This window comes from Adiantum capillus-veneris, chromosome 5 (genome assembly GCF_014529385.1).
Source record: "Adiantum capillus-veneris isolate H3 chromosome 5, ASM1452938v2, whole genome shotgun sequence".
Lineage (NCBI taxonomy): Eukaryota > Viridiplantae > Streptophyta > Polypodiopsida > Polypodiales > Pteridaceae > Adiantum > Adiantum capillus-veneris.
In genome coordinates, this window is record NC_140935.1 from 6,100,169 (window position 1) to 6,124,628 (window position 24,460).

Consider the following 24,460-nt stretch of genomic DNA (forward strand, 5'->3'; position numbering starts at 1 on the left):
AGAAATGACAAAGATCTTTGAGTACTTTGATGTGCAAAGTTTCATTAAAACAAGAAACCTCACTAAATTACTTTTTTTTTTTTTTGGGGGGGGGCCCAAAACCCATAATTGTGAGTGGAGGAACTGAATTACCAAGAAAATGTACATATTACCTTATGAGGCCTTAAATGTACATATTGCGCGCTTTAAGTGCAACAAATTTGGGCAATTTGCTAGGACTTGCCTCGTCGCCTTGACCATGGTTGTAGGCATGATCGTTGGGGAGAAAGATGTATCAACACTATCCCAAACAACAGATGAGTGAGTAAACTTACATCAAGAGAATAATGTTCAATCAAGGGAAGAGGGGCAGAACAATGTGAACACAATAACCATTGAAGAAAAAGAGAAGACAATCCAAGCCCACTCTAGCAAAGTAAGGACATCCCTCGTTACCACTTCTCCTCCATCACTTAATAAAAAACGTCAACCCCTATGGTGCAAAAGATGTCACCCACTTACAGAAAGAATGATGAAGGGTGGCATCAGATCGCTAACATCTTGTGCAAGCGACTCAAATACTAGGTGGGGGCAGTTGGGCAGCTGAAGGAAGCCCCACCAAATGTCTGCAAAACCCCTTCATCTATAACAAGGTGTTGTAGGATGCCAATCCTGAGAATCTCATGACAACTAAGCAATATAGCATTCACAACACTAATGGAGGAGGATAACCGAAAAGAGGGGACGGAGGAGGAGTTCCTTGAAGTGGAAGAGTTTGTCCGGGCCTCTCTCAGTAATGGAAGAGCTAACTATTCAATCGTGGGATGTGAAAGGCCTGAAAACCCAGAAGAAGAGTTCCCTCTTTTGGAAGGAAGTTAGAAAAGGCAAGGAGATCAACTATTGACCATCCAAGAACACCACCTGGATGTGCATAGCAGAAGAAAACAAACATTTGGGAAGAAGTTAGTGTTTTATGGGGAGGGAGTTTATGGGTATAATCGTGTCCTTTCCATTGTTGGTAAGGACCTAGAGCCCAAGGTGGTCTTCAATCACCCATCTGAGAGAGCTCTTGGAGCCAAGGTCAAGTGGTAAGATCAACCAATTACCATCATCAACATCTACGGCCCTGCATAGCGAAAGAAGGAGCGAGATTGTAGGAGTAACTCAAAGATCTCCATGTAGAAGGGGAGTGGATCCTAGTCAAAGATTTTAATAAGGTGGAGAAGAGTAATGAAAGAACAGGATCCTCCAGCATGTTAGATGGCTTCAAAAAAGCTAAATGGCTTATCGTTTGTGAGAAGTGGGCGTTGGTGGACCTGCGGGAGGTTGGTCGTGGAGCAGCACACTCGGTTTCACATACACCAGCATCCAATATGCACGGGCGACTTCTCGCCTTGACAGATGCTACTCCTCTCACTAAGCCGACTGGCTCGGGGGGTTCACCTCTTAGACATGGTGGAATTAGGGTTGCAGGGAAACACACATAGCTTGGATAAAATGAAAGAAGCTCAAGGCACACAACTGAGAGTGTATTACTTAGGATAGATAAGATAGCCCTAAAGAGTGATGGACATATATACAATGTAATGGGAAAAAACCCTCCTAGTGAGGGAAAAAATGACTCGGCGGTTCTAAGTGTGTTCACAAACATCACTACCACATGTATATCATAACAAATCCCCCCTAGGAATGATGCGGTGAACGAAAGCTGGCACATAGAGTATAGAGAAGCGCCATGCCTTGAGGACATGATCAATCCACAAAGGGGAGGAAGCGCAAAGATTTGTGAAAAGCTTCAAACTTTTCACGAGACAATGCCTTTGTGAAAAGATCTGCAAGGTTGTCCTGTGTAGGCACGTAAGCCAAGTTGATCTCTCCTACTGAGAGCCTCTCCCTGACATAGTGGTAATGCATTTCAATGTGCTTTGTGCGAGCACGAAAAAATTGGGTTCCTCGCAAGTGCCAATGCGCTCTAACTATCAGTGTAGATAGTGTTGGAAGTGTCATGTCCAACACCCAAATCAACCATAAGGCGTATGAGCCATACACATTCAACCGTAGCTGTAAAGAATGCCATGTACTCAGTCTCACAAGTAGAAGTGGCCACAGTAGGTTGCTTCTTGCTCAACCATGATATGCATGATTGTCGAGCATGAAACAAAAACCACGTGTGGACACTCGTGTACCAAAACAACCAGCCTAGCTTGAGTCTGAAAAAACATGTAGATCTAGCGGCAACAATCCTCCCTTGAGATAAAACAACCCAAGATGTAAAGTGTCACTCAAGTAGCAAAAGATTTGCTTGATAGCCTGCCAATTCCTAGGCCTTGGGCTATGCATAAATCTGATGACATGTGAGACTGCAAACTGAATATCCGGTCTCGTGTTGCATACATAACCAAGGCAGTCAACATCAGTTTGGTAAAGAGTGACATCGGCAAGATCACAAGCATCATGAAGACTCAATTTCAAACTTGTTTCCATGGGAGTGGCAATAGGTTTTCAATCCTCAAGTCCAAACTTACATAGCAATGTCTCCATGTAACTTGTCTGACACAAGGAATTACCACCATCACACTGCTTAAACCGTATACCCAAGTAATGATGCAGCAGCCCCAAATCTTTCATCTTGAAAGTAGCATTCAAATCAGCCTTAAATTCACCAATTTGAGCAGCAATAAAGCTTTGTTCAATTGCATGCTATTTAGCTTTGTTTTTCTGAAAAGTGACTCTTGCGATAGCAATTGCATAATGCATCAAACTTGACAACTTCTAGATTTCCTTGGGTCATAAGTCTCCAAGTACTAGTAAAAGTGTGGTAAGAATCTGGCAAAGCATCAAGGACAGTCTGCACAAGGGAACTGTTAGAAATGACTTCACCTGTAGAAATAAGTTTCTCATTGGTATCCTTGATACCAGCAAGGAAAGTGTCTATCTCATCTTCCTCATGCATAATCCTTGACTCTAGCTCTTTACGCAATAATGCAATTTTAGCCTCATTGCGACTTGCATAAAGACCAGCCAGAATATCCCAAGCCTGTTTTGCATATTTTGTTGAATGAATATGAGTGCACTTCACAGAAAACACAATCAAAACATGAGCATGTGCATATTTTACATCCCAATGAGCTTGCTCAGTTGTAGGCAAAACATCTCTCGCAACAGCAATCCTACCACCAAAACCTGCAACATCCTCAACATCGCCTACATCCTCAGAACCAGAACTTACATCATTGCCCTGCACAATATTCCAAACGCCCTTTGATACAAGGACATGTTGCATCATATAAGCTCATGTAGGGTAATTGCATGTCCACATCCACTCTATCCTCAACAGTAAACATCTTAAACACATCTTTGTTGTTGTCAGTCGTGGAAAATGCATGCACCTGATGTGAAAACTACCCAAAAATAGGAGAAATGTAGCGAGAACAACACGTGCTATATAGCACAAACCATAGAAGACTATAAGGGACTTGGTATGTAGAAAACGGCAATGACAAAAATCTTGCACAAAATGACGAAATAGCATGTGCAGTACTGCCTGTAGTGGAAACTGAGGTAGAAATGAGCCCAAATAAAAATTCTGAGCAGAACAAGCTCTAGGAGAAAAGAAACCTCCTACTGAGGGAAAAAATTCCCCGGTGGTTCTAAGTGTGTTCACACACATCACTACCACATGTATATGGTAACACGCGTGAGTTCAAATGAATGGGTTTTTTATTTGCCAAAATTTTAAAAGTTTATCAAGATTATGTTAATAGAAGGGGATTTTAATTGATTTTAGAGAAGAAAACCCATAAGTCTTTTAAGAAAAAGGGGTCATTTTATTACCTTAAACATGTAAGTAAAGAGGTTTTTTTAATACCCTTTGAGCGCAAGCTATATGTATAGTTTCTTAAAGATGTACCCCTTGAGCCGATTGCATTTTGTTGCTATTGGATGTGAAAGTAGTAACTTCCCAATGGTTGTCAGATCACTTTCCAGTCTCCCATTAAACTCAAAAAAGCCAAGAAGGACACCACTCTAAAGGGTCTAAAAAGCTAATCCCAATGGGTGAGCACCTGTTCAAAGACCCTCTTTTTAAAAGCATGGCCAAAAAAGCTTTATGTAAGCTTGGTAAAGATGTCTATGCAGATAACTCTAAAGCCTACGATTCCTTTGTCACCAAGAACATTCAGAAAGTGATCAAAATTGCATGCCCTAGATTGACTCGAAATCTCAAGAGGAGCAAATTAATCAATTGGAAGGCAAATTTGAACAACTTACTATTGAACACAGGAAGGATAGCCTCTGAAGTTGAACACAGAAGTTGGTTGCAAGCCAAAACTGACCTGGCTGAACTTTAGCTCATAGAAGTCAAAAAAGCTAGATTCTTATCCATAAGAAACCTACTTGCAGCTCGAGGCGGCTAACCAAGCACACTTTTTCAAGGCTAGCAAAACAGGGAGGGGAATGAGGTGAAGGACCAAGAAGGAATGTCCAAGATGATGCTTGATCACTTAAGCTAGATAATAGGCCAGCTAGAAGGCCGCTCTGCCAAAGTGGAGGAATCAAAGGACAAGCTCTTGAGGAACGTTAAGAAAACAGTGACAAAATCAAAAGCTAACCTCCTAGAGAAGTCCTTTACTGTGGAAGAATGTTTTTTTCTCTAAAGGCACTAGGCAAAGAAAAATCCTCGAGGTGGAATGGCCTAACTACAAAGTTCTTCTACAAATTTTTGGAGGATTTAAAGTCCCTGATCACGCAAATGGCCAATTGGACCCTGGTCAGTAAGGCCCTAGATTTAGGCATTAAGGGACTCATTAAACCCATCCTGAAGCACATATGTTGCTCCCAACGGAAGCGTTGGTGGCCCATTTTCATGATGTTAGTGGCTTACAAAATTATTGCCAAATCTATTTCCCTAAGTCTCTTTCCCATTCTGGATGAATCTATCACTCCTCACCAAATGGATTCATCAAAGGAAGATATATCTATGATAATATCTTGGCAACCATGGTCAAAGTAGAATATGTAGCATGCACCAGGCAAGATTGTGTTTTGCTTCATCTTGATCTTGACAAAGCATATGATAGAATTACATGGTCATTCATTGAGAAGGTCATGAAGGCTTTGGGCCACATATGTGTCAGTTAGCTATCACCTTTAATGTTGGAAGCCACTCTGAGCTACTATTTAACAACAAAATTGTGGGCACTTTCAAGATCAAGAGATTTATCAAACAAGGACTCCCACTTGCTCCTCTTCTATTTTACACCATCGTCTCACATCCATTGGTTACAATGCTTGAAGACAATGCTACGAGAGGGGAGATCCAAGCCTTGTCCCTGCACAACAATGAACATCCTTGAGCGAAGTTGTTTGTGGGTGACTCTCTCCTCTTTCCCAAATCCTGGCCTCAAATGGTTAGAAAGGCTCTAAAGATTATGCAAACATTCACGGTGGTCTCAGGTTCAAAATGCAATGTTGAAAAATCAAGATTGATTTGTTTGTCTAAAAACAATTCTTTTGATCCATTGTGTGGACCAGAGAGGTTGTTTCAAAAGGTAAGATCTTTAGACACCTTGTTGCTCTGTTGGGGGTTGGGGTTACTCACAAGCAAAGATTCCAATAGGTTTTGGACAAGGTCAAGGAAAAATACAAAGATGGGAGTATGTGTTGCTCCCCTTCCAGAGCAGGGTGAAAGTGATTAATATGTTTATGATCCCATACATAGCCTTCAATAGCTTGAATCTCAAGATAGCTAAGTGCCATTGGAAGGAGATCTCTGAAACCAGTGAAACAATTCCTGTGGAAAAACAACACCAAATATGCAATGCCTTTGCAATGGGAATGATGAGAATCCATTGCGAGACCGGTGGAGCAAGGAGGGTTGGGGATTATCAACCATATTATCCATGTAGAGACCTATTGTGACAAAATTCTTTTGGCAATCTCTGAGCAAGACCAAGCATGGTCTAGGATGATATGTGATACCCTTGGAGAGACTGCCCTACAATGAACCTCCAAACCTCCCTTTATATAGCCCCCTAGGCCTCATTCCCTATCCACACTAGCAGTCGGCCCCTTGGGCCTAGTCCTTGACCACTAGGGTTTATGCCCTTGGCATGACATTACTCCTCCCTCGGAGAAGTGTTTTCGTCCTTGAAAACAAAAGTGGGAAACTTCTTCTTAAGAAGACTAATGTTTTCCCAAGTGGCACCTTCTTGAGGTTGGTCTTTTCACTTGACAAGAGACTGTCGACGCACATGATGATGCATACGTAAATCATGATAGTCGAGAATACGTTCAGGTTCATGAGGTTGGGTAGGAAGCTCAAAAAAATCAACCAAAATATGTTGGTCAATGAAGTTGTCGTACCCATGCAAGCATTTACGTAAACGGATTACATGAAATAACGGATGGACATGAGACTGTGCTGGTAACGAGAGTTTGTAAGCACAATCACCAACTCGCTTGAGTACCTTGAAAGGCCCACAGTACCTCGGAGATAGTTTAGGTGTTGGCCTAGTCTTCAAACTTTATGAATGCTTTGGGGCACACAAAAATACCTCTTCCCCTTCCTTGAAGGTAACTTGAGAACATTCTCGTCAGCATACTTCTTATACCGATCCTTTGCTTGGCGAACATCTTGATGAGTGAGTTTCAACATATCCTTATGGTCTTGGATAAAATCCTTAACCTGCTGGAGTTTTCCGGCTGTCAGCCCCACTGTAATTGGTGACCTAGGTTGAAAACCATACATTAGCATGAAAGGACTAAAACCAATCATGACATGCTTAGCACTGTTGTAAACAGACTTAAAAGAAGGGAGATACTCTTCCCAGTCTATTTGTTTCTTGCTAATGTATGCTCGTAGAATATCCTTTAGCACTTGGTTAGCTCGTTCAGTTTGACCCTCCTTTTTTGGATAATGTGTTGTATTGAGATTGAGTTGTGTACCCAATCATTTAAACACAGCCCTCCAAAAGTGACTGTTAAACTTGGGATCACGATCACTCACAATGTTACTTGGAAATCCATACAACTTGTACAGATTGTCCACAAATAGCTTAGCTAATTCTATAGTCTTTATTGTTGAATTGGTTGGAATAAACTTGCACAATTTAGTCAACCGGTCTACGACCACCCATACCGAGTCATGACCTCATATAGTCCTTGGTAAACCCACAATGAAATCCATAGAGATACTTTCCCATTTACCATTAGGAATCTCTAGTGGATGTAAGAGTCCTCCTGCCTTCAGCCGCTCTGCATCAGTCTTGAACAAAGACGTATAAACCTTGCCAATAAAACTATTGTCTTACGAGAGCATTATAAGTATTTTTTATTTCTGGGTGTTTTGCACTTGGACTGTCGTGACATTCATAAAGAATTTGGCACCAAATGTCCATGTCCGTCATTACACAAACTCTCCCCTTGTGGAGTAGGTACCCATTATCTATGGAAAATTTCTTCCATCTCTTACTCGACGGAGGAGAACTGTGTGTGGAGGTTAACGAAACACCACTAGCATTGGAGTGAGAAGGATTCCTCATTTGCACATAGCTCCACACTTTGGAGTATGCATCGTCATGCTCATATTTGCCCTTCAGAGAATCCAGAAACTCACTTCGAAGTTCCGTGAACAAAAGAGAGTTGATCTCAGGCATACGACTAAGAGCATCAGCCAACACATTGTATTGTCCTTTCCGATACCGGAGCTTTGCATCATACTCCTGAAGAATTTCAACCCACCAAGCCTTTTGACCCTTGAAGTCAGTTTATTGTGTAAACCATTTTATGCTTTCATGGTCAAACACAATCTTAAACTGAGCTCCATACATAATGCCTCCATGTCTTTAAGGCAGACACTATTGCATAGAGTTTGTGAACATAAGTAGAATAATTTTGCTAGCAATTGGCATTCCTTCTTGTAAAAGGATTTCTCCAATAGCACAATTATTGGCATCCTATTCCAAAACAAATGGCTTCAAAGGATCAACAATAGCGCGGATAGGAGCCGTAGCTAATGCATCCTTGAGAGTATCAAAAGTTTGTTGTTGAGCGACATCCCATCAAAAGGTTCTCCCTTTGCCTTTCAATTGGTCCATCATTGGCACAGCAATATGAGCATAGTTTTTAACAAAACTTCAATAAAAACCTGCAAAGCCCAAGAAAATATGTAACTCTTCTAGGTTTTTGGGAGAAGGCCACCTCCAAATGGCATCCACTTTGGATTGGTCCATGTGCATCCCATTAACAGAGATAACATGCCCTAAAATTGTGACTTTCCTCCTTGAGAAAAGCACACTTCGACTCTTTGGCTATAACTTTTTCTCTTGTAGCAAAAAAGTTATATGTAGTAGGTGTTTACATTGCTCGTAGCAATGTAAACACCTGCCTCAAAGGTTGGGAGGTTCATTCCAGGGTAGTCCCTCTAGGGGTCTCACACTAGCAGTCGACCCCTTGGGCCTGGTGCTTGACCACCGGGGTTTATTCCCTTGGCATGACATGATAAGGATCATGATTGGGAAGGCCTAGAGATGCACGACAAGTTGATTGTCCCTTTGTGATCCAACCTAAAACTGGGAGGAATAATGCAGAAGCTAGTATGAAAGTGAAATAGAGTAGCAGAGGCACTGGAGTGGGGAGAGTTATTCAGATACTTCTAGAACTCCATCACTCACAGGTTCCCTTGGCTCTCTAAAGCCGGTAATTTGCAATTGAACCCTCTTTGGAGGGACACTGCCAAAAATTTGAATAACAAAGGTCTAAGTCATTTGGCCCGTTTTTGGGACTGCAATAACAAGAAATGGAAAGATATTAATCAGTTTTCTTCTCACTTCAACCTTATTGCGACAGAGAATCTACTAGTAATCAGAGTTCTTGAAGGGCTAGACATAAATTTTGGTGATACAAAGTAGCTACATTATCAAGTTGTATGAAGATGAGGACTATGTGTTGAGTTGTCTTTCTTCTAATATTTAGAAGGTAATTGGTCCCTCTACTTATGATGATGCTCTTTGAATGCATCACATGCAGTGCATCTCGATCTATTTTTTGTGTCATGTATGCAAGATGTGGAAATAGCATATTGTGAGTCCACTCTCCATCAAGCCATAGCCGTTTATAAGCACCCTTGAGCTACATTCACACCGGCATGTGGCCTTTGGCCCTTGGCTTGACATTACTCCCCTCTTGGAGAAGCATTCAAAAACATAAGTATAAAATTTCTTCTAAAGAACACTAATGTTTTCTCAAGTGGCACTTTTCTCAAGTCTATCTTTCCATTGGACTAATGCTTATCGTGTAATGAAAATTGATTTTTTTAAAATTTACTACAACTGACAGGTGGCAAAAGCATGCTCGAGCTATGGGCTATGTAAAGGGCATCACATTTATGTATATTTTCTTATTCAAGTGCTCTTTATGAGCCATCATCATTATTATGTCTGATCAGGTAGTCTATACTCATTATGAGTATTCAAAAAATCTATAAATAAATACGTGCAAGAGGAAAATGCTCATTGTTGCACAAGGGAGATTGCACCCAGTACGTGTGTCTATTATTGTCTCCTCTCCTCTCTTCTCTCTCGCCATATTGGTGCTGCACTCCGCTTATCTGCACGTGCTATCTCTCTCTCTCTCTCTCTCTCTCTCTCTCTCTCTCTCTCTCTCTGTGTGTGTGTGTGTGTGTGTGTGTGTGTGTGTGTGTGTGTGTGTGTGTGTGTGTGTGTGTGTGTGTGTGTAGCTTTGATTATGCGTTTGTGAAACTTTCCAGGTACATGGATCCATTGTTTATGACCTATGTTATGTTATTTCCATTTTGTAGGGCTCTTCGCACCTTCATCTGTAGCACCGGTATCGCAGCTTTTTGGAAACAATCCTCACAACATACTTGTGACACAAAAAAGTATATACAAAGATAAGTGTAAATTCTGATGTGAATTTTCATGATTCTGCTTAAGCATTTGCTTAATGTTTTTACTTAATTATCATTTGTATTTACCAATCAAGCCTTCATTGTATATCTTTTCATAGAAGAATATTGGGCATAGGAATAGTAGGTCAAATATGCCTATGTAATTAAACCTCCTCGATTTGTTTAGAGACCATGCATGTTAATCTTAGAGGCACACTCAGTGCTCATAGAGCTCTTAGGATTGAGCTATAGTAAATTAGATTTTAACAGGCATGACAAGTTTCATTCGAACAATTTTAGAAAGGAGAAAGATGATTTAGAGGATCTTTAATATGAGAGGAACATGTGCATATCATAAATTAGTAGAAGGAAGGAAAATAACAAAGATGTTTTACATGATAAATTACCACATAGGTATGATAAAGTTCATGATGCCAGAATGGAGACTGGAAGGAGTAGGGAAAGTGTTTAATAGGATAAATATGTATTCAACCTCTAAAGGAACATGCAACCCAAAATATTATCAAGGGCCAATACCAAACAAACTCGATTTTGACTTTGTGTGGGCAAATTGAGGGCCAAACAACCACACCATGTGAAACCTGCCCAAAATTGATGTTGTTTATTATGTTTGCATTGGGCAAATTTGATTGAGAAAGACATAACCGCCAGTGCTCCTAACTAGCCTATTGACGGGGCCTTTGATCGATCATCCCCTATAGGCGACAACCGTCGCCTATAGGGGACAACCATCCCTAGTAAAACAAGTGATGGAGCAATAATAGCAAATGTAGTGCCATCAACAATGCTCATTACCATGCAACCATAGCCTATCGCAGAGCCACTCAGAAATCGTGTATGCATCATGACAAACTCAGCAAGCTACCACCCCACCTTGTGAATGCAGCTCGCAATCCGTCGATTCTCAAGCACCCAACTCTTTATCCTTCCAACTACGCTGAGCTACCTGAATCTCTCTCATGCTCTCATGCAACCACACACATAGTAAGTCTCTCTCGGCCACTTCTCTCTATCTCTATAGTTTGCATATATTCTCTCTCGCTCTCTTCCTATCACCACCATCCATCTCTCTTTCCCTCTCTCTGTTTGCAACAATTAGAGACGACAAATCCTCCAACTACCTATAACCTTTCTTTTCCACCTACAGCCTTTTCCACCACACAGTCCAAAATACATGCAATCTATCAGCCATCTAGTCGAGCCATTATCGCCTTATGCTTTTTATTTTTTCCACTACTTCCCACATGCTACAGTGTAGCGTCAAAGATGCTCTTTTTTGGCATCACCAACTGCAACCTCAATTTTTTTAGTGTTTGCATGTAGGATAGCGGCACTTTTTTTTCTCTCTTTCTCTCCCTAAATGGAACTCAATCGGCTATTTTTTTTTCCTTCCTTTCCCTCTATTTAAAACTACACTCTTCTTCTCTACCCTTCTTCCCCATGATGGCCACCTAAATCACTGACTATCCATTCTAAGTCGTAATTCCCAATAGTAGTGCTACTTTCAACAAGCCAACCCTTCTTTATACAAGCCATTGATTTCTATTCCCCATCCTTAAATTCTACCCTAAGGTTATCCCTCTTCTCCCCGTTATAATCACCATTTCACACCGCCTCAACACTTAATCTCCTCGCTCTACATTCCTAACTTCCTACTCCTAACACACCCCCTAATTATCCATCTTAAATCCTCTTAAATCAATTAGGTGTCCCCAATCTTAGAAAAATAAAAATTCTTTCTAAACATATTAAGTGCATAAGTGAAGGGTGAGTTTAGGAAATGAAAAGAAAGATGAAGGTGGAAAGTCAAAAGACATATGAAGGTAGAAAGTCAAAAGACCTTTTGTATCCATATAAAGAGGTGTTTCTTTTTTATTTTATGTTCCTCTAGCATTTTCTTCTCTTTAAAGTATCCTTGCTCTCTCTCTCTCTCTCTCTCTCTCTCTCTCTCTCTCTATAAATGTCCTTCCTAACTAATACTATTGCAAATCTACGTGCTTCGTCATTGCACGTTGCTATGTGCTATAGAATAACACATCATTTTTGTTATTATTAAGAGAATCTTTGAATTAGGAATATCTTTTAATTTTTTCGAATCCATTAGGAATACCTTTTAATCCATTACATCAACAACTCCCATATTATGCACTATAATTCACCATGTCCCACTCACATGATAGGATCTAACATCATCATAGAGCAAAGCGCAAAGGCGATGCATAACTGAAAAAGCTACATGAGCAAAAACCTTACTATCTGAGAACCAAGCGGCTACAATGACTCATGAACCACTAAATTTGTAGTGGCTTCCTAATGGCATTACAAGACATTTAAATTTCCATCTTACAAGACTACCCTATTGCTGGTGACTTCTATTGGGCTGTCAAAGTGCGTCGATATTTTTCCAATGGCCGATTGACAATAGACTACGTGGTGCCTAATACCTTGCGTGCCTGGCACAAATACGGTGAGGGTCAACCCAAATTTCATGGAATTCCAAACTTTGGCACGCCCCGCCCAGGAAATATCAACTAGGTGAAAGCAAAGCTTTGCACCGACAAATTCAAGTCACAAAAAAAATTCTCTACATCAATGCATTCGACTTGTTGCACTTGTCGACAGTCAAAAACCAACATTGGGTTGTTTTTCCATTGTCATGTTTAGAGTATGGGATATGATGGTCAAGAACAACGTATCCCACTCTTTTACTCCGTTCCTCCCAATTGTAATGCCTATAGCTCTGCAGTGGATCAATAAGCACTATGGGAATGGATACCCTCACACTTCCTTACACTAGATGATCAACAATGTATAAGAAGATAAAATAGACAACAATACACAGGAACAGAACACCATCTTCTTCATTAATACACAACAGAACCCAAGATTACATGAGAATGATATATTGATTGATTAGGAGATATCCACAATGACTGGTATGCCCCTCCAAATACACCCACTGCTCCAGCGCAGATCCAGCGCAGATCGGGAATGGTGCAAACCCCGTCCTAGCCCCTGGTATCCCATGAAGAACTGTCCAAAGCTGCATGAAGTCCTAGTCTGCAGTGTCCGAATATCCATAGGACCCGCAGTGTGCGGCTTATGCCGTAACACCAGGCATGCACAGTGGACTGCGTTAACCCACATCTTTAGCCTCTTTGTGTCGAAGGCTCCGGTCGTTGCTCTTCCTCACGCTCTTGTGATGGTGAAATGTCAATGTAGTTGAACCCACAAAAATCTTGCATTGCCGATGGGCCCTGTAAACCTCTGCCACAACTGTGGGTCTATCTCGAGAAAACGTTGAGGTCATCTAGAAAGATTCACATAAAATCTTTCAAGTAAGACCAAACATTTGAAACATATCCCTTTGAAAAGTCAAGGGTGCATTCCGTAATCCAAACCACATTACTGTGCATACAAAAATGTCCCATTCTATAATAAAAGCTGTTTTAGCATGATCCCCTTCAGCCATCTGAATTTAATTATAGCCACTAAATCCATCCAAAAAAGAATACATTTCATGACCTGCCACATCATCCAAAATAGAATCTAGAAATGGAAGCAAAAAAGGGTCTAGAACAGTAGCTGCATTCAGCTTCCTATAATCTACACAAATTCGAATTTTCTTGTTCTTCTTCGGTACCACCACAATGGGAGAAATACATTATGGGTTGTCAATAGGGGTAATAAAACCCACTTGCAACAAACGATCAATTTCCACCTTGACTTGCTTGGCCACATTCGGTTTCATCCTATATGAATGTTGCTTCACTGGCATTGTATCTGGTTTCAAATGAATTTATGCTGATAAAACTTTGGATCCAATCCTTTCATATCCGCATATTCCCATGCAAAAACATCCTTAAATTCTGTCAACAAATTAATCAAGTCCCCTCGGAAATTTGCTTCAAGTCGTCAACTGATATAGATGGGCTTAGTCTCCTCTGGATCTCCTAGGAAGACTATATCCAATTCATCCTCCTTCACCCTTGTTACTCTACTCATCTGCGCTTCAAACTCATGTTCTTGCCTAATAATCTCCTCCATTGATTTAGGCATAGGCAAGGCTTTTTCTTGCTCCTCTAGTGCTGCCATTTCTTGACCCTATAAAGACTTCCCCTCCGAAATCGCAAAAAATTCTGCAAGATAAAAGAAAAACTAAATCCGGATTAGCCTTCAGGAATTTCTCCTCTTCATTCTCTTCTAATCCTTCCACCATATTCATTGTCTCCATTATCACAGGCCATGCTGCCTGAACTGGTTGTCTACATGTTCATGATATCACCTGAACGTTTTTGCGACCCTTTTTAACTATCAATATATTTGCCTCCCAATTATGCTTACCTTGGCTTGGTGTAGCCATGGTCTCCCCAAAATAATATGATAGTCATGACTGTAATCCTCAATATTTAACACCACTAACAAAATAGCGAAGGACAGACCAGCTGTTACCATATACATGTGGTAGTGATGTGTGTGAACACACTAGGACCGCCGGGGCATTTTTTCCCTCTTTAGGAGGTTTTTTCCCCCGTGCATTGTATATACGCCCATCACTCTAGGGCTATCTATCTTTCCATTGCACACTAAGGAATACACTCTCTATTGTGTGCCTTGAGCTTCCTTCGTCTTCTCCAAGCTGTGTGTGTTTCTCTGCAACCCTAATTCCAACAATTGGTATCAGAGCAGGTCACGTCCTCCCGGGCTTAGTCGCCAGCTGCTCCAGCACACGCCTGCTCACTTTCTCCGATTTCAGTGAGCTTTGGCGAGCGTTCGCAGGTCGACAAATATTGTGGGAGAGCTCGAAGAGCTTGGTGTGCTCAGAATTTTGATTTGGGCTCATTTCGGCCTCCGTTTCCACTACGGGCAGTACTGCACAGGCTATTTCGTCATTTTGTGCAGATTATCTGTCAGTGCCGTTTTCTGCATAACAGGTGCCTTATAGTCTTCTACGGTTTGTGCTATATAGCACAAGTTGTTCCCGCTCCATTTCTCCTATTTTCGGGCAGTTTTCACATCAGGTGCAGCATTTACCATGGCTGACAACAACAACACAGATGTGTTCAAGATGTTTGCTGCTGAGGACAGGTTGGATGGGGACAACTACCCTATGTGGGCTTATATGATGCAACACGTTCTTGTGTCAAAAGGTGTCTGGAACATTGTGCAGGGCATTGATGTACGTCCTGGTTCTGAAGATGTAGGCGATATTGAGGATGTTGCAGGTCTTGCTGCAAGGATTGCAGCTGTTAGAGTTGTTTTGCCTACAGCAGAACAAGCTCGTTGGGATGTTAAGGATGCGCAGGCTCATGCATTGATTGCGTTGTCTGTGAAGCGCACCATTATTCCTCACATCCGTTCAGCAAAATCTGCAAAACAGGCTTGGGATATTCTAGCAGGTCTTTATGCAAGCCGCAATGAGGCTAAAATTGCTTTGCTGTGTAAAGAGCTAGAGTCGAAGATTATGCATGAGGAAGATGATATGGACACTTTCCTTGCTAGTGTCAAGGATATCAATGAGCAACTCATTTCTGCAGGTGAAGTCATTTCTGACAGTTCCCTTGTGCAGACTGTTCTTGATGCCTTACCAGATTCCTACCAGACTTTTGCTAGTACTTGGAGACTGATGACCCAAGGAAATCCTGAAGTTGTCAAGTTTGATGCATTATGCACATTGCTGTTGCAAGAGTCACTTTCTAGAAAAAACAGGACTAGGCAGCGTGCAGTTGAGCAGGCTTTTATTGCTTCTCAAAGAAAGGGTGGTAACAGTAATGCAGCCACTTCTTATGGTTCTGCTGCGAGTGGCAAAAATTCTGTTCCTAATGCTTCTGCTGGCAGCACTTCGTCTGGCAATTTTGGTGATAAGGGCAAAAAGAAGATGCGTTGCCATTATTGTAAAGCCAATGATCACTTGATCAAGTCGTGTCCTAAGTTGAAGGCCAAAGAGGCTAAGAAGAAAGAGGGTGGTTCCACTGCAAATGCTGGTTCCACTACAAATGCAGCCATTGTTGAGTCTTCTGTGAAAGGAGATTGTGATGCTGATGTTGATGCAGAATGGGCTTTTAGCGCAGAGTGCACTTACAATCCTGTTGTCCATGATGCATGCTTGTCAGTTGCTGCAGATTCACATGTGTGGTATTTCGACAGTGGTGCTACAAAGCACATTACCTCACATCGTGAATTGTTTACCTCTCTCAAGTCTGTCCCTCATGGGAATTCAGTCACTTGTGCCAACAACGCCTCTTATCCAGTTCAGGGAGTTGGAAAGATTGTGCTCACTGCTGCTAATGGCAGTTCCTTCACACTTGTTGATGCACTTTATGTACCTGGGATCAAGAAGAATCTATTGTCTGTATCCGCACTTGCTAGACTTGGACTTGTAGTCAAATTTGTGGATGACAGATGTACAGTTCATGATCTCAGTTTTGGTGATGAAATTGTTGCATCTGGGCTTTTGTGCCGTGGGCTGTATAAGCTCACTTTGTATGACAAGTGTGGACAAAATTTTGCAAATGCTGTTGCAGATTCAAGGGCTATTTCAAATGCAAAACTTTGGCATGCACGTTTTGGTCATCTGAATTTTGCCAGTTTGCTACGTTTGCAGAAATCTGATATGGTTGCTTCTTTGCCGCCTCTTGAAGCACCTATCAAACATGTTTGTGAAGGCTGTATTCTGGGTAAAATGCAGCGTTCTAAGTTTCCAAAGGATGGTTCAGTTAGGGCCACATGCAGGTTGCAGCTTGTGCATAGTGACGTTTGTGGGCCCATGCAAACTCCGTCCTTGGGCAATTACCTATACTTCGTGACTTTCATTGATGATTACTCCAGGCATGCGTGGGTATTTCCGCTTAAAGCGAAGTCCGAAGTTTTTATGTGCTTCAAACAATTTTTGGCTATGGCTGAAAATGTCTCAAAATGTACTATGGGCACCCTCCGTTCCGATCGAGGGGGGGAGTATATGTCTCATGAATTTAATGCATTTCTGGCTAGTCGTGGGATAAAACACCAATGTACAGTGCCTTATACACCTCAGCAAAATGGTGTTGCTGAGAGGAAAAACAGGTCACTAACGGAAATGGCACGATGTATGGTCAAAAGTCAAGCTTTGCCGCATTCTTTTTGGCTTGAGGCCATCATGTGTGCCACTTATGTACTTAACAGGTGTCCTACGAAAGCTTTGCAGTCTATTACTCCATATGAAGCATGGCATGATAGAAAACCTTCTATTGAGCACATGCGTGTTTTCGGCTGTTTGGCATATGCTTTGGTGCCACAAGTGCAGCGCAGAAAATTGGATGATAAGGCTGTCAAATGTATTTTTGTTGGTTATAGTGCTGAAAGCAAAGGTTACAGGTTGTATCATCCGCAAACAAAACGTATTTTGGTTTCACGGGATGTAGTGTTTGTGGAAGATTCTGTTCAACCCTTGCTGTCATGTACTAGAGACAGTAATGTAAGCTCACAGGACATTTATGACACTTTGTTGCCTCTTTTCAGTGGTGGAAATACGAATGTAAGTTCCAATGAGGCAAATGTACAGCCTATGGGGGTTTCTGAAAATGTTTTAGAACAGCCTATTACTGATGTAGATGTACATGATGTACTTGATGAGGAAAGGGCTGAAAATGAGCAGGCTAGAGGTATGCCAAAATGGCTGGTGCACACTTTGCGTGACAGTAAATTGGATGCACCTTTATCTAGTCGTACTCGTTCAGGCTCTCGCCATGCATCTTATGCATCAGATTGTTATGCTTTGGCTGTGTCTAGTTTACATGATGTTGAGGAGCCTCTGTCCTTTGATGAAGCACAGAATTCAGAAAATTGGATTGCTGCCATGAAATCAGAATATGATGCACTTATAGAGAATGACACATGGACTTTATGTGATTTGCCTCCTGGCAAAAAGGCCATTGGTACCAAGTGGGTTTACAAGTTGAAACGCAAGCCGGATGGTGAGATCGATCGCCATAAGGCTCGACTTGTTGCAAAGGGTTATGCACAACAAAAAGGCATAGATTATGAAGAGACTTTTGCTCCCACTTGTCGTATGACTACTGTGCGTTTTCTATGTGCATTGGCAGCTCATTTTGGTTGGGATGTACATCAATCAGACATTGTTACTGCTTTCTTGAATGGTGACATATTTGAGGAAGTTTATGTAACGCAGCCTCGCGGTTTTGTCATAAAAGGACAAGAGGACAAAGTGTGCAAATGTAAGAAGGCTTTGTATGGGTTGAAGCAATCTCCTCGTGCTTGGTATGAGAAAGCTGACACTCATTTGGTTAAACGAGGCTTTCGTAACAGTCCAACAGAAAGCACATTGTATGTAAAGCGTGAGGATGATGTATTTCTCATTGTGGTTCTTTATGTTGATGATTTGCTGATCACTGGACCAAATGAGAGACATATTGCTGAATTTAAGGCTGATTTGAATGCTACTTTCAAGATGAAAGATTTGGGGCTGTTGCATCATTACTTGGGTATACAGTTTAAGCAGTGTGATGGTGGTATTGCCTTGTGTCAGAAAAGTTACATAGAGACATTGCTATGTAAGTTTGGACTTGAGGATTGCAAACCTATTGCCACTCCCATGGAAACAGGTTTGAAGTTGAGTCTACATGATGCTAGCGATCCTGCTGATGTCACTCTTTACCAAACTGCTGTTGGCTGCCTCATTTATGTATGCAACACGAGGCCAGATATTCAGTTTGCAGTCTCGTAGGTCAGCAGATTTATGCATAGCCCAGGGTCTAAGCATTGGCAGGCTGTCAAGAGGATTTTCCGCTACCTTAGTGGCACTTTACATCTTGGCTTGTTTTATCCCAAGGGGGGATCATTGCCGCCAGACTTACATGCTTTTTCGGACTCAGATTGGGCTGGTTGTTTTGACACGCGAGTGTCCACAAGTGGTTTTTGTTTCATGCTTGGCAGTTCATGTATATCATGGTTGAGCAAGAAGCAACCTACTGTGGCCACTTCGAGTTGTGAGGCTGAGTACAGGGCAGTCTTCACAGCTACGGTTGAGTGTGTATGGCTCAGACGCCTTATGGCTGACTTGGGTGTTGGACAGGACACTGCCAACACTATCTACACTGACAGTCAGAGCGCATTGGCAGTTGCGAGGAACCCAGTTTTTCATGCTCGCACAAAGCACATTGAGGTGCATTACCACTATGTCAGGGAGAGGCTCTCAGCAGGAGAGATCAGCTTGGCTTATGTGCCAACACAGGACAACCTTGCAGATCTTTTCACAAAGGCATTGTCTCGTGAGAAGCTTGAAGCTTTCCGCAAAGCTTTGGGCTTACTCCCCTTTGTGGACTGATCCTGTCCTCAGGGCATGGCACTTCCCTTTACTCATGTGCCAGCTCTCGTTCACCGCATCACTCCAGGGGGGATTTGTTACCATATACATGTGGTAGTGATGTGTGTGAACACACTAGGACCGCCGGGGCATTTTTTCCCTCTTTAGGAGGTTTTTTCCCCCGTGCATTGTATATACGCCCATCACTCTAGGGCTATCTATCTTTCCATTGCACACTAAGGAATACACTCTCTATTGTGTGCCTTGAGCTTCCTTCGTCTTCTCCAAGCTGTGTGTGTTTCTCTGCAACCCTAATTCCAACACCAGCCACATCCAGCACGACGCCTCGGAGCAATCCTACTGGTTGTACTCTTCTCTGATCCGCCATGCAAACTACAAAGGGAGTAGGTTCCCAATCACTAAAACCAAAGTGCTCACAAGCGTGAGTAATAATATTCACTCCGATACCTCCATCTAATAGGACTTTGTCGATATACGTACAGTGATATCTTATGGAAAGCTCCAAAATGCATGTATCCGTAATCCTTGTTACCGGCAACGGAACTGAATCATCCCGCTCTTCCTCAACTGCCGCAACATCAAATTCCATCTCCCTCATTTCTTTGAACTTCTGACTCAGCAAAGATTTATGAAAATTTGAAACTGATTTCAATAAAGATCCCAATCGCACTTGTAATGGTGATTCTCGTGCCTCCTTCCAAACAGAATCCCAATTATCCTCTTCCATGGTATTTGTCTTGTTTATGAATTTCCCCTCTTTCATCTCCGAGGAGGTCGCCAATGGTCCTCATGATTGCAACGGTGGTACTGAATGTGTCATCCATGTTACAGTCTTTTTGCGTACATCTTCTTGAGTTTCCCAATCTTGAAGCTTAACATTTGATGTTGGTACCACATTTTTGTCCGAACAGTTAACCTGCGAAACCACCAGGTTCAGATTCCTCCAATCCCTCAATCTGAACCATAGTTGCACGCGGCTACTTTCCGATAGCACATTACTGTTTCTTTCGATCATATTCCAAAGCTTCTGAACACTCCGACCACCAATGCCCATCTCTCAAACATAAAAGGCGGGTCTTGGGTCAATTAGGATTTTGGCCACCTCTTCCTCGGTCGCGACCCCCTCCTTGACCTCGTCCACCGGCTAGTCCTGGAAAAGGTGCCTCTGTTGCATGAGCATGAGCCAATACCACCGCAGGCTCTTGTCCTGACCGTTATGTAGAAGAATCCCGACTCCTACGGCCACGACCATTGTAATAACATTCCACTATATTATGGGTATTGGCTTTGCAAATTGCACACCATTTTTGATTCATTACGCAATCTTGAGCGGCATGTCCAGGATTCCGACATTGAGTACACCATAGCTCCTTCATACTCTTTACCATCGTAGAAGATTCCGCAAATCGGGATGAAACACTTTGCCCTTGACGTTGGGATTTTTTCGAGGTGCCTCCTTTGACTCTTTCATCGACGTGCTGCTGCCTGAATCTGAGGATTCTAAGTCTGCACTCTCCGACTCTGTACTATCACTGCCATTTCCCTAAGATTTACGATGAGATTTCTTGCGATCCTTTTTCTTTGATTTCCTTCGTGACTTTGTATCTTCCAAGGCTTCACCTGCTACAACAGCCCATGCAATAACATTATCTAGTGGCGTGGTTACCTTATCCACTGTTGCCATAGCAGTTCTAAGATCCTTATTTAGTCCTCGCAGAAAATAATCATTCAACACCTCAGCTGCTGGCCGTTGTGCCTGAGGTACCCACTGCAAGAGCATCCGAAGCTTCGCAGCATAATCCTCCACTGGCAACGACTTTTGACGCAAGGTCTGAAACTTTTCCAAATATTGAGGGACCATCTTTTTCATTCTGAATCAACCCAAGAGCACTCTAGAACCTTCAACATAAGTTTGATAATGATCATCAGGATACTCTGACCACCATTTTGCAACTTTTCCTGAAAGTGTGGACTCAAACACTGATTGTTGATGGAGAGGAACCACAGCACCATGATGATTCAACCCTCTCTACTTTATTAAGTTGCCGCAAATGTGCATCAGGATCTTCATTTGAGCAACCTCAAAAGCGACTATACTTAATATGTCCACCCACCACTGGTTGCACCATAGCCCCTTGCCCAATTGTGCCTCCTTCTGGAAGAGTTGCCAAACAATAGGAGACAGGGACGATGGCGGTGAAACCACGAAAATACTTACCGGAGGCGGTGGTGGAGCAACATGAGTTGGTGAGAGAAAGCGCATGGTAGGAGGACACGACTGACTACGCGAAGTATGCCGCACACGCCGAATACATCAATCACAAACCGAGCTTGGTGATGGAGACACGTGTTCCTCAGCTTGGGGTGCAGAGAAAATGAATTCATCCGAATCACCTCTCCTTTGGTGTCTACCCACGACTGGAACAACAGGCTCAGGAGCACCCTGCGACCTAGTGCGCATGCATGTTCACAGCAGGTCTCCCATCACGCATCGTGGTCGCCATATGTAATGCCTGTAGCTCCGTAGTGGATCAATAAGCACTACCGGAATGGATACGCTCACGTTTCCTTATATTAGATTATCAACAATGTATAAGAAGAAAAAATAGATGACAATACACAGGAACAAAACACCATCTTCTTCATTTATACACAGCAAAACCCAAGATTACATGAGAATGATATATTGATTGACTAGGAGATATCCACAATGACTAGTATGCCCCTCCAAATACACCAGTTGCTCCAGTGTAGATTGGGAATGGTGCAAACCCCGTCCTATCCCCTGATATCCCATGAAGAACTGTCTAAAGCCGCATGAATTCCTAGTCCGCAGTGTCTGGACATCCGCATAACCCACAGTGTGTGGCTTATGCCATAACACCAATCACTTTCATGATGTATTTGGAAAAAAAAATGTAATAATTCCCACCATAGCCGTATCATGTTTGATAATTATCACAAACCACAAAGGTTTTTTGGGACATATGCATCGGGGATCGATGGGATAACCTATCCCCATACCTCTCTAACCATCTATCAGAGGCAAGGGTAGAGATCCACACACGAGAACACATACTAGCCACGAACCTTACCTTACTCATTCACTGGTATGAAGCCCACAAGCCTTATTTCTCTCGTCTTAAGAACGATCTGTGCTTGTTTCAGGAACCGTAGAACACCCGTACAGAATAGAAAGAAATGACTCCCATAGTCGCAGGCTACAACTACAACGCCGAGGTCCACCGTATTTATGGTGAAGCAAAACCACAAATTGGTGAAGTACAAGGTTTTGAAACCGACGTGAAGTGTTTGCATATCTAGGATGAGATTTCTATTGAAGGTCTACCATGGAACGTGATTCAGGCCACAGCTTGGAGCAAAATTGGGAATCAAGAGATGAATGTTATTATGACACCCTTGATGCTTAGAGATACAAGGAGCTTAGTGCAGATGATGAAAAATCATAAGGTCATGAGAGAGATCTTGAAACAAAACCTGAAAATTCTTCGACTTTCCAAATCAGAGACCTAGAAGACAACAACACTACAGAAACAAATGCGCAGCAAAAGGGATGACAAATAATCCAATACAACATATTGAGGGAAAGTGGGAGCTCATGATTGCATAAGAGAAATGGTAAACCGAAAGGCAACAACACCTTCTCAACCAAACAAGACTAAACCAAAAAAAGGACATCCAACCAAACCTCCTATAGATGCATCAAAGATATGGGATGCTGCTAGTGAACCTAAATGGACCAAAGTTGAACGGAAAAAGAAATACAATGATCTTAAATGAACATTGAAAGAGGTTTGAACAACAAAAAAGGAAAGTGACAACAAGAATGGGGAAGAATAAGGGAAAGACGGAATAAGCGTACCCTCACATTACAAAAATTACACTATTCATGACCGCAAAATCATCGTTGAATAACCAATGAGGGAGAAGGCTGAACCAAGAAAATTTTATGATGGACCTAATGATGCTAAACGAATGGATCTAGCAAAACCAAGAGACGAACTTAAACCTACTTATATTTCTACCGATTTATCACCAGATGAGGAAGAGTTGCAAATTCAAACGCTCAAGGAGTATAAGGATGTGTGCGCATGGTCTTATAAGGGCTTGAAAGGAGTTGATCCTACTATCTATCTTAGCATACAATTCCTCTAATTTACGTCATCCAGTTACTTTCATGGAAAGTGAAAGAGGTACTCTTTGGGATACATCTTTGTTGTGATAACTCATTTAGCATGCTCATGTGGGTGGGTTCTAAATGGAGTTTACACAATGTGTTGGTTATGGGTCGGTTACACAAGACGGTTACAAAGGGACAACATCGTGAAAAATCAGATGTTAGTCTTGGTTTCATTGAACCTCCTTCTGAAACATGTTTTGTTCAAATGAACAGCTGGATCCATGAAGGATGCCTTGTGGAAAACATTAGTGTTCTTATGAAGATAAAACCACTTTTGTTTTTGAGAACAAAAACACTTCTCCAAGGGGGGGGTAATAATGTCAATCCAAGGGCAAGCCCAGGAGGGTCACAGACCCAGGCCAAGGGCCAACTGTCTAAGTATGGACAAGGGAATACCAAATACGGAGGCCATGGGCCAATTTAAAGGGTAGGATATATTCTCACGGCAGTCCCTGGGTCCTCATAGATTTGGCCGCGCGCACTGACCAACAACAAGGAGAGAAAGTTGTAGCTGAATATAGATCTAAATATTGTGCAAAAGAAAGACATGTTGATGAATGATTATGTTTTAAATTTAAAGGACATAGGTGAATCCCTAGCATCTACTATTGTTACTGTTGTTGATGATAGTGACAAGGTTGAAGCTTGATTGCATGGTTTAGGATCAACATACAAGTACTTCGATACCTCCATCAATACTTGGGAAAACACTATGAGTGTTACATATCTTGTGTCTAAGATGATTGTGGAAGAGAACACCATCAACAAAGAATCATCTTCTCAAGCTACAAACAAGTTTGAACAAATCCTCTATAACAAAAGAGGAAGAGGTAGACGGCAACGGTCAAGTCAAGGAGGTGGCCATGGTTGAGAAATCAAAATCAATCATTTCTCTTAACAAATGGAAAGTATTTGATTGATGTATTTCATGTGTTCAATATTATCTTGGTGTTTGTTGAGCAAATGGTTGAGTAGGTTTTGCAAATCAAGTTCAAGTTAAATAATTTATATGTAGATGAGTGTAAGAAGA

The 24,460-nt window shown here is 42.0% G+C and overlaps 1 protein-coding gene across 6 annotated transcripts in view; it reads right to left on the reverse strand.

The window, feature by feature from the left end:
- LOC147456823 (uncharacterized) overlaps positions 1–24,460 on the reverse strand; it is a 132,616-nt gene that overhangs the window by 105,487 nt on the left and 2,669 nt on the right. Inside the window, exon 3 of one of the 6 annotated variants that reach the window (XR_015188035.1) lies at positions 9,292–9,586. The exons of 3 other annotated variants lie outside the window; for them this stretch is intronic. Coding sequence is in view for 1 of the 3 variants with exons in the window: in XM_086511939.1 (XP_086368065.1) it covers positions 20,773–21,099 (327 nt within the window). In the remaining 2 variants the exon portion in view is untranslated. Of the gene's footprint in view, positions 1–9,291; positions 9,587–12,555; positions 13,218–19,322; positions 23,912–24,460 lie in introns of those variants that run through there. 2 more of the 6 variants (XR_015188033.1, XM_086511939.1) reach the window with 2 other exon arrangements.